This window comes from Bos mutus, chromosome 20, assembly GCF_027580195.1.
Source record: "Bos mutus isolate GX-2022 chromosome 20, NWIPB_WYAK_1.1, whole genome shotgun sequence".
Taxonomy (NCBI): Eukaryota; Metazoa; Chordata; class Mammalia; order Artiodactyla; family Bovidae; genus Bos; species Bos mutus.
In genome coordinates, this window is record NC_091636.1 from 4,557,452 (window position 1) to 4,568,966 (window position 11,515).

At 37.3% G+C, this 11,515-nt stretch overlaps 1 protein-coding gene across 3 annotated transcripts in view; it reads left to right on the forward strand.

The window, feature by feature from the left end:
- The window catches only part of CREBRF (CREB3 regulatory factor), a 60,793-nt gene extending 53,227 nt beyond the window's left edge, over positions 1-7,566 (forward strand). For 2 of the 3 annotated variants that reach the window (XM_005899775.3, XM_070357428.1), the window contains exon 9: positions 1,886-7,565. In XM_005899775.3, the coding sequence (XP_005899837.1) occupies positions 1,886-2,001 (116 nt within the window). In that variant the 3' untranslated portion in view covers positions 2,002-7,565. Of the gene's footprint in view, positions 1-1,885 lie in introns of all 3 variants that reach the window. The other variant, XM_070357430.1, reaches the window with a different exon arrangement.
- The last annotated feature ends 3,949 nt before the right edge of the window (positions 7,567-11,515 follow it).

An 11,515-nucleotide genomic window follows, 5' to 3' on the forward strand; every position in this document is an offset into this window, starting at 1 on the left:
TGGGCGTGGCTTCAGTAACTGCAGGTGTCGGCTCTGGAGCACAGGCTCAGCAGCTGTGGGACACGCGCATGCCCCATGGCATGTGGGCTCCTACTTTCTGGATGAGGGCTCAAACCCGTGTCCCCTGCATTACAAGGTGGATTCTTAACCACTTGACTGCCAAGGGAGTCCCCAGGAGTTTTTGTTTAATGGATGTGTTTCACTCATTTTTATTTATTGATACATGTTTGGTTTTAACTTCTGTCATCGAAAGCTCTGTTAGGATTGTTCATATGACTTTCTTGGTTTCTGTTGTCATTCTATTCATATTCTGTTGTCATCCATATTATTGTAGTTTCATTTTGTATGTGTTCTCTGATTATTTTCTACTTCTGCATTTTTGTCTTGCAGGCTCACTTTTTAATTATAATGTGTACTTAATTTTTTCTCAACTTTTCATTTAAAATATCAGTCCTACAAGAAAAGTAGAAATAAATAGTCCAGTGAACATTTGCATGTCATTCAACTAGATTAACCAGTGTTAATATTTTTGTTGCATTTGCTTTAGTTCTGCTTCCATCTACATTTTTCCCTATAAATATTTGACAGTAACTTACAACATGATTTTTCATCCCCTACTACTTCAACATGTGTTCCTCAAGAACAGGGACACTTTCTTACCTATACACGATACTATCGGCACTTCCTGGTTCAACATCGCCATAACATCTATGTGGAGTTCATATTTAAATTTCCCTAGTTGTCTCAGTAATGTCCTTTATAACTTTTTTTTGATCCAATTTGTATCAAATTTTGATCCAATTTGTATCAAAAACTTGTTTGTTTTTGATCCAATTAAGTATCATGTGTTGCATTTAGTTTTTTGTTCTTCTTCTTTAATCTAAATCAGTCTCCTAGTCTTTTTTCTTTCCATAAAAAAATCCAGGTAGTTGATCTTGTAAAATGTCCCAGCATCTGAATTCATGTTTCCCCATAATCAGATACAGTTATATTTTCTTGGCAAGAATACATTGTAGGTTATATCCTTCTCATTATGTCAATCAAGAAACATACATGGTCCTGTGGTTAAGACTTGGCCTTCCAATGCAGGTGGTGTGGGTTCCATCCCTGGTTAGGGAGCTAAAAATGGTCCACATCAAAAAAAAAGTCTTGAAAAGAAGAAACACACAGTATCAGTCTGTCCACTTATTGGTCCCAGTGAACTTGATCACATGGTTAGGGTGGTGTCATTACTCTCTTACGGTATATTGACTCCTTATAAGCAGTTACTAAATAGATTTTTCTGCTTCCATCTCCTTTTAATTGCTTATTTTTTATTATATTTTAAAACATATATACCTCTGTTATTGAAAATCAATAAATCAGATATTTTCAATCTCAGTCATAGAGGATGAGGAAGACAAAAAAAATAAACATACTTGTAGTATCTCCCATCTTTCTTTCCTCTTCCAAGTTTGCTTATTTATCCACTTACCTTTAAAATGAAGAAAAATGCACATAAGATTGATCGAATCCTTATTGAAAAAATGACTCAAAACATCCTGTAGATATGTATTTTTGGTCACATGGGTGAAGCCCATCCATGAGATACAGTGGAGTTAAAGCAATTGGAAGAGACTGGCTGTGAGAGAACAGGAAAAAGACACGTTGGCAGGTTTTAGGAAACAGTGTCTGTTGGCAGGTTTGGGGTTTGGGTTTGGACTGTTCTTGGTTGGACCCTGCTAGTCTTGTGGGCACTAGTTACTGTGGGTAGAATTATTTTCTGGGCTGTAGTAGCAAGCAGCAAGCACTCATCTAGGAGTCGTATCAAGCTGAGGGCCACCCCTGACCCTCAGATTTTCCTGTTCCTTATATATCTAAGTGTGCCTTTTACTCTTTTCTTCAGGTCTCCCAGTTGCTGGGCAAACCTCAGAATTTGTTAACCAAGTGTTAGAGAAGACTGCAGAAGGCAATCCCACTGGAGGCCTTGTAGGACTAAGGATACCAACATCAAAAGTGTAATCAGCTTCATTGGACCACTGGTCAGAAATGTCTGTGTGTGTCACGTTATTCATTGTAAATTTTCATTCTGTTTTGCATGTCAGTTTAGCATTATGTAAACATTTACAATTAGGTTACATTGTTTTAAGAACTAAGTAGCATAAGTGAAGCATGATCCAAAATACTTGATTATTGCATTTTTCAGAGCATAAACCATGGTTAAAACTGCTACAGGCATCAGAGTTGAAAATCATACATTTAAATAGATGTTTAGATACAGATTACAAAATCTGTTAAAGCAAGACACTTAGAAAGAGTGAAGATAATAGTAAATGCCAAATATTGTGGCAGGTTTATGCTCTGAACCACACACAAAAAAATTGAGGAAGCATTTTTTTAAACAGTCAGTTTTGATTGTTTTTAGAATTATTGCTTTTTGTTCTAATTTTCCACAACTGTTACTCTCACTTGTACATGGCACAACCCAGCACTCATGCCCATGTGCCATATTAGATGTTCATTTTCCGAGCTCTATATGGTATATATAAATATATATATAAATATATATATATAATGTCTGTGCAAGTAAGAAAAAAAAGCATATTCTTTGTGCCTTGTATTTTGGGGAAACTATAAAACTGGTAATATTTTGTATGATGAAAACCCTAATGAGGAAAAAAAACAAGATATATAGGTGGAAAAATTATGGGGTTTAAATGTTTTTTTGTTCCAACTCTTTTTCAAAATTTTTGAATGTATATAGGACTATGTTGAAATGTAGATATATGCCACAGAGTCTGTGTATTGTATAAAAAACAAAACAAAAAACAAACAAAAAAAAAGATGGCTCTAGAAAACTCATATTTCGGTACTTGACCGGAAGAAGACAAATACTTGCACATTATTGCGATTGTTTTATTTTTTGTACCAAAGACAAATGCAACTGATATGGCAAACTGCCAGTCTAAGTAAAGTTTTGCACAGCTTACATGATACTGTATGAATGTATGAAAAAAAAGGAGAAAAAAAAGAAAAACGAAAAGGTCAGGGTTAGGGATCTTACTGAACTGTGAATTTTATTTCTGTTTGGGTCCAATTATCTACAGAAGGAGCATCCACACACACAGATATTATTTTGCTGTTCCTCTAGTTCGCTTCCATAGTAGATAAGTTGGTGGCCATTTAGGTGTCTGTAAGTCTTTTTATTTCTGCACTTATTGTAGGAAATTTTAATATATTTCATTTTAGTAAGCTATTGGTAAAATAGTTTTTGACCTTGAAAATTAAAAAGTTTATTTAGCTTGTTGTAGTATACTTCCACCAAACAACCAAAATACAGATTATTTTTATTGTATTATGTATATATATGTAAAGAAAGAAAAAAGCTAAAAATATCTAATTCTTTAGTTGCCACTTTTCCAATTGATGTATTATTGTGCATGTAATATTTTCAAAGATCAACACAAGCTTAAAACAAAAAAAAATTTATAGATTTTTATATTTTTGTACAGGTATTTTCAAACTAGCTTCTTCAAACTTAACATGTGACTTATTCTTCTTCTATAGTTTCTAGAACTGAGAAATATTAACACATTTAGTTTTTAGGTGCTCTTTTTGTTCACACAAAACAGCTTCATTAGTCAGTGTTTTAACTATGTTAAAGCTTTACCTCTTGATGAGAAATTTCTTATGTCAAGGCAGCGTTATAAACCTTCCCTACAAATCTTTCCATCCTGTCTCTCTCACTGTTTTATTTTCAGATTTTGTGTTTTGAACTCTGAAAACTGATAACTTAAAAATTCTATCTTTTTAAAAAAAATTCTCTTTAGCCAGAAAAAAAAATACCAAAAATTTCAGACCTAGCTGCTGGGAAGATATCTATTTCTCCAACTACTTCTCCATACCCCTTGGAGAGTTTATTTTTAATTATATTTTGTCTCTACAGCGTGTTTCCTTTTATTTTCTTCCTGCCCACCACCCTCTCCCATTTGTAAGTGATAGCACGTGAAGCTATAGCTTATAAAGGTTTGGTTCTAATACGCACAGTAACAACAGAGCAATGTTGCTTTCATGCTTCTTTGACATTATGAAGAAGAATCTCCAAGAAGGATTGTCTTAACACCTTAGCTGAACTGTGATGCACAAGATTACCCTGTGTGCTTGGTGGAAATGTACATGGTTAGTGCATTCACACTAAACAGATAAGCTCAGATTTAATGGTTTAATAGAATGTAAGTTTATTGGTCAATGGTTTTCATTTTTAGGTGGGAGAAGGCAAAGCACAGGTTTGTATCTTGGAGGTATATGAAGTTTTGACAGAGTGTGTCTGGGAAACTGAAATATGTTCCAGAATACGGCAGTTTTGCAATCAGGTGAAAATCACTTCATTGGTAGAGACTCCGCTGATGAGGTTTATAAAATTGCCCCTTTCTAGCTGCTCTGTTAGGAATTCTGGTTTTTTATACCTTTTTCTTGTCTGCGAACCAGAATTTGATTTTTTGGTCTTGCATTTCAAAAAAAAAGACTTTGAATCTGTTTAGTAGATTCCATATCCTTGCATTTCAGTGTTTTATATGTACTACTTAAGTTAAATAGTTAAAAGCTTTTAAATAGTTGAGCTTTTTAATGTTGACACTTTATTTTGTACCTACCTATTTATATATGTATGTATATCTTAGAAAAAGCACTTTGTTAAAAAAAAATTGCATTTTATATGATTCCTGCCATTTGCTGCTAAATCTGGGCTGGTCAGAATGCTGCAGCGATACTTGATCTAAATAAAAACCTGGCAGTAAAATGTAGAGTGAAAGTTAAATCCTCTTGCTGTTTTAACTTTATCATAAAGATGACATAGGCAAGCTGTGCAGCTTTACATTTTAACCAGGGGACTCTGTGGCATTTAAAACCGTCTAGAAATGGTTGTACTTTAATGCCAGTAATAATCTGCTTCCTCTATTGTCATTAAAATATATACGTTTAGTGTATCACACAAACAAATCTTATAAGGGTAACGTAAAAACCCCAACAATTGTACATGTTCTGTTTTTGAAAATTGTGGCATGTATTTTTGGGTGAAGATCATTAGAGAAGAGCTCTCTAAAGGTTTTCTGTGTTCATTCATGGTATACAGATAGCTCATAATGAAGTCCAGAATCTTACGTTAAGTGAAAGCATTGTGAATTCACCTCAAATAAACCCATTGTTCCCAAAGCAATTACAAACTTTGACTCTAGTACTACTATGATTTAAAAAAACAAAAAATGTTCTTCCTCGTTTCAGATACACTGGATTCTTTATAGAGTTTGTCTCCATGTGAAAGCATGCTGTCCGGTTGTCCTTGTTAAGATCTTGTCTGAGTTTTGAATTGGGTGCCACACTTTTTCAGTCAGTATGATTGCTTGTTCTACTGTACCATGTACGACTCTTGTCCTTTCCTATATCCTTCATGACAGATTATGATGTGGCTTTATATTGTGCCTTACTTGTACATTTAAAACAAAACGTCTTCATTCCCTTTTACTTCCTAACTCTTTCACTTTGAACTTTTTGGTAAGAGAATCAGAGCTATTATAAAAACATCATGAAGGATTTCAGATGAGTATGGTTTTAAATTCCCTCTCTTTATTGTTATTTTATATTTGTATGAAAGACCAGTTTTGAATGGTCTTTGAATATGAGAGGGAAAGATTAGCAGTAATTTCACTACATCCCTTTTTCCTAACTTTCATGAATTTGTCATACATCTTCTTTCTGATGCTTGACTTTATTTGCTCCTTAGCAATAGTCTGCATTTAAAGAAAGGTGTGTTCAGTTCATCAGCTTGAAATTGACCATTTCATTTTTCCAGAATTTTTTAGGAAAAGAGTACTCATTTTGTTTGTTTTATAAAACAGATGACAAGTCTCTTTAAAAGAAACAGAAGTACAGTACTTTTGAAATACAATGCTGTTAGTTTGGATTTCTTTTTTTATATATAATATTCATACAATTATCTGATGTTTGCCTTCATTAATAAAGCTGTTAGTTTATTCACCAAAATGTCAAGAATGGATGTGCTTTTCTTTATTCCATACATTTAAAAATATTTTAGCTGCTAAGATTTAGTTAACTTTCTAAGAAACGAATTCAAGTTGCCTTCAGCAGGAATTAACACAAACTTATGTTCCCTTTCTTTATATAGTCTTCCTAAAATGCTGTTCAAGTATTTTCTAGTTAATTATGTAACAGAATGTTAGCATCTCTCCAAATCTTGAAACTTGAATTTTGAGAATGCATTGAATTATGCTTTCAGTGTTAAAGGTTTCAATTCTCCTTCTAGTGAAGTCTGTTGTGGAATACCATTTCCCATGGAACTGAGGCCATTTCCACAACTTTGCACAGAACTGCAGTCTTGTTCTTCCCTCAGATCATGACAAATAAGTCTCACACAGTGCCGTAATACTTGTGGATTCTTTTGTAATCTTTGTAATCTTAATAAGGGCATTATGAGAAGATGACTCCATGTTTTTTTTAATATTTCAAACACATTGGGGTGTAACCATGAGTGTCAGCCGTAGGAATGGTGGTTTCGTTTTAAGGAATAAGCGTGTTGGGGAGGATGACGACAGTACTACTGACAGTTTTACCCTTCCGGGGCGAGTGGGGTTATGTGTTGAAGCATAATCCTCGTGCTGAGCAAACTGACTGAAATCTAGAAATTACACCTAGGGACTGAATTATGCCAAATTGCCATCTTCCTTTAGAAGAGAGAGGTTTGGGGATAGTGGTAAGGGAACAAAACCTTAAGACTACTTCTGAATGGTACTTTGGAACTGACGACTTGGTGACTGGTGAGGAGCATCAGAGTTGGGTATTTCAATGTGCCAAGTTTGGGTGAACCGGGTTTGCCTCTTTCATCACAGTGTAAACACAATTGTGTAGTTGACTAAATCCTGGGTGGATGTGAGCGGGACTGATTACTGTGTCTTGCCCTTCGCCCTTTGTTTTTTTCAGAACCAAATAACAGAAATGTATATGTGTGTACTGTATCTGCCTTTTCGCCACATTTTTATGACATTGTATTCCACTGCCTGCTTTTTTTTTTTTTTAAACCTTCTTTCCCTAGGATTTGTCCTATAACTTAGCATTTGTGGTTAACAGTGATACTAGGGCTGACCGCACATAAGAAGTCACAAGAGAAGAGCGGAAGGGCAAGAATTCAGAGCATTTGTTCATACAATGTGGCGACCTCTTTGGCATAGCGCGTAGGATCCTGTTTGTAATGCTATCATGAATATTCTGTAGTTTTGTTTCCCTCCCCGCCAACTGGAGCTATGAAACTTTTTATTGGATTCAGTCTTGTCTGTTGTCTAGAAAGAATTTTATCTTGTTGACGCATGAGCTGTTTAAAAATTATTCTATTAAATGTTGGTTAATAGTTGTGCAGTTTTTCTTTTCAGAAGAAAAGGCAATACAATCGTTGCCTTTGTTTTCTGTCACCTTCCAGCCCCTCAGCACTTCTAGTCAGATACAGATTCATCAGTGTATGCAACATCCTTTGTAATTTAAAATAAAAAAAGCTGAAAAGAAAAGGTTTTCAATTGTTTGCCTCGTGTTTTCGTCCTTCCTTTTCCCATTGCTTTTCTGTTGCTGTCTGAGGTGACCATCTACCCTTCAAAGTAAGCCACTGCAACGAAATTCTGAGCTGGAGACGGCAGTGAACTCTCGGTAGCACTGCCCCTCTCTTGGTGTAGTGCACAAAGAGCTAACATTTTTTAACACTTAGAGCTGATTTTTCAACTTGCTAGTTAAATTTTGTTACTACGTAGTAGTATTTATTGACAGAAACACATTCTTTATAGTTTAGAACATAGTTTATCCTTATTTCTTCTTGATTCTCTGGCCACGTGAGTTCTCTGAGGGAAATAAAGTATTTTGAGGCTTGCCTGACTTAAGCTTTTGTATGTGTGTTTCATAATTCTCAGTAAATCCCAAGCTTGGCTGAGCGTGTACACAGAACCCTTAAATCGGTGGACCTGAGTGAACCTCACTGCAGCAATGTGCCTTCAGCCGACAAACATTCGTTTAGCAGTTACTCTGTGAAGACTTGTGCTAGGTACTGGCTGGAAAGAAATTAAGAGACCTCCAGGAATATTCAGTTTGCTGAGGGAGGCCACATGGTCTGAACAGGACCACAGAACACCACCAGAGCTTTACACACGCAAAGGGTTCTAGGCACATCAGTACGGAGGACATTACCTCAAGGACACTGGTACCACATCCAGTGGGGGGTGTTGAGAGGATTGACAGGCTGTGCTCAGGATATCCCTGGTCCCTGGAAGAAGCCCTTTTTGCTTCATTTGAGTGATAGTGATAGGCAGTCAGGAAGCAGAGTGGACATGCCTCTCATGGGCTGGTTCTGCTTGCAGGCTTAACCTCACAGGAGCCTCTGTCGAGGTCTGGGCATTTGAAGGAGCTGGGTGAGGTGAGCCCTTCAAGTAGAGCTCTTAGGAAACTGAACCTTCTGTGGGTAGCGTGCAGTGAGGTGGGTGGTTCAGTTGTCCCTCCTTGCCGACACTGATTTCAGAACCAGGAGAACACCTTAGCCAGAGAGAAAAACATTAGTTCGGAATTACTTTCATGTCCCAGCTGAAAGGTTCAGAATAGGAAGAAAGCAGTAGAAAGCTCTGGAAGGCTAGGGCAGCATTTGTTAAGCCGCTGCTAGGTGCTTTTACATCAGGGAAGTCACCTGCTGCTTTCTGTGACCAGTCAGGTAGATGATCATGTCCATTTTACAGAAAAGTCCGACTAGACCTAGACTAGGCTGGTGTGGAGTCACCCCAGACCCAACTTACATGGTACAGAACTCTTAATTCAAATGGCAGTCTGCTTGCAGCACTCAAGAGGCCATGCATACTCTCCTGTAAGCGACCAGGCCAAGTCACAGGCAGTATTTGGATGGTTTTCTATGTAGGAGGGAGACCGTGGGCTTAGGATTTGAAAACCAGAAAGAATTAAAGCCAAAACCTAGTAGATGTAGTAGCCAAAAGCTAGTCTCAGGATTAGGTAAAGGTGATGAGCGCAAAACAGCATTGGCAGTAGTCGGTGATGGGGAGTGCAGGTCACCAAATTGTATACCTATCCTGCAAAGGTGGTCTCTAGCTAAAGGGCTTAGAATTGAGTCTTTTTTATTAGAAGGGAGTGTGTGGGAGCATGGAGAAAAGAGCTGTGTTTTCTTCTGTAACTGCCTCATGGAGATGCAGTTGGCCACCGTTGGTTGCAGAGGAATTTCCCTCAAGAAGCACGATGGGAAAGGGCCCAAGATCACGTGGGCCCATCTACTACATGCAGAGTTTGGGTTTCTTCACTGTCTTAAATAGGGAACTTCTACTTGAGAATCCAGAACGTTTGAGTGACTTGAAAAACATCAACCTCAGTTTCTTTTAAGGGTTTTAATCTAAGATGTTGCCAAGAATGAACCTAACAGAAAATGTTCAAGCTCTATGGAAAACATTAAAGTACTACGAACGACACAGAAGAAGACTTGAACAAATGGAAAGATAGACGAAGCTGTTAAACAGGAGCAGTCAATGGCATACAGCTGTCAGTCTTCCTAAGTTAAAGTAACAATTTAGTGCCGTCCCAGTGAGACATACCAATACAATTAAAACTAAAGTTCACATGGAGAAAAAAATGGGGTGCCTGATCCTAACATTAAAGCACATTAAACTGTATTATTAGAGCTGTTATTATGGTGCATGAATGAATAGGTCAAGAGAATATAATGGAAAGTACAGAAGTAAATTCAGACGTAAGAATTTATATGATAAATACAGCATCTGAAACCAGTGAGAAAAAGATGGATTGTTCAGAAAATAGTGATGGAACAACTGGATAATCCTCTGGAGGAAGTAAACTTGGCTCTATATTTCACACCATAAGCCAACACATACTTCAAAATGGGTAAAGATCTAAATGCAAAAAAATTCAAATAAAATTTTAAGCCCAAAATACCGTAAGCCAAGTCAAAATTCTATTGACTAAGATAAAGCTATAGCTCTGGGAGCTGATACAAAAAAATACCAACAACCTAATAGAAAAATGAGCAGATAGTAAAATAAAAACAGTTTTCAGTTCATGATAAGAGAAATGAAAATTAAAAGATGGCACTTTTCACTTGATCAAATTGGCAAAAATCCTCGTGTTTGTAAAGACACCATGTGTGCAAGGCTGTGAGAAACCAGGCATTAGTACCGCATTGCTCGTGGGAGTGTAAATTGATAGAACCTCTGAAAAGCAATTCGGTAGCATGTATCCAAATTTTAAAATGCATCTATCCTTTGACCTACCAATTCCATTTGGGCTGGGCAAGTCATTAGTCTCTCTGTGCCTGTCTCCTTATCTGTAAGAAGTGGATAATTCTACCTCACAGGGTGGTTATGAGAGTTACATTAGAATGATAACACATACAACACTTAGTTCAAAGTGGCTGGCACAAGGGAAGTGCTTCAAAAGTATCAGTACAGTAAAAGCAGTCATGTGCATTGCATTCTTATCACGTACCACATTACTACACTGTGCTTGGTGCTTTTCATGTATTACCTCATTTAGTCCTCCAGTCAATGCTGTGATCGCCGGCAGTTAGCCTCTGAGGAGACTGAAGCACAGAGAGATGAAGCGGGTGGTCAAGCAGGATTCAAGCCAGGGCAGACGCCCAAGATGCGATGCACAGCCAGTCTATTGGATGCGGTGGTGTGATGAACACTTCAAGGGAGGGTGTTCTCTCCAGGACTAGACTTCCAAAAAGAGCTTGAAGAATCCAGGAAGGAGACAGGGCTGGTGGGGTGATTGATGCCCTTGAGGTCCAGCTAAGAATCTTGGACAAGTTAATAATAAAAAATGCAATGAGCCTCCATCTGTTGAAGGTTTGTTCTTAATTATTTCCATTAAGTAATTTAAGCTTCCCTGGTGGCTCTAAAGACGGTAAAGAATCTGCAACGTGGGAGACCCAGGTTCAATCCCTGGGTCGGGAAGATCTACCTGGAAAAGGAAATGGCTACCACTCCAGTATTCTTGCCTGGAAAATCCCATGGGCAGAGGAGCCTGGCAGGTTACAGTCAGTCCATGGAGTCACAGGACTAAGCGACTCACTTTTATTTCCATTAAAAACTACATTAATCCATCAAAGCTACTCCAGCAAAGTCCATTTATTAAAACCAATTGCACACAAAAGGGAAACGCCTGGAGTCAGAGAAGGGGTGTAAGTTGGAATGTGACTTGATCAGTTGCACATTTTAGAACGATCCCTCCAACCGTGGGCTGAACTGACAGGAGTTGTTAACCCTAGCAAACTGCCTTGAATTTCATACATTTTAAAAAGTAATGATAACATTTGTCATTTTTTTCTTTCACGCCACAACTTATATTCATTGTAGAAAATACGAAAAATACAAGAAAGTTAAAAGGAATATAAAAAATTGTTTAATTCCACCTTCCAGAGACATACCAATGGATAATTTTCTTCCAATCTTTCCCCTCCCTGTGCAAAAAATATGCA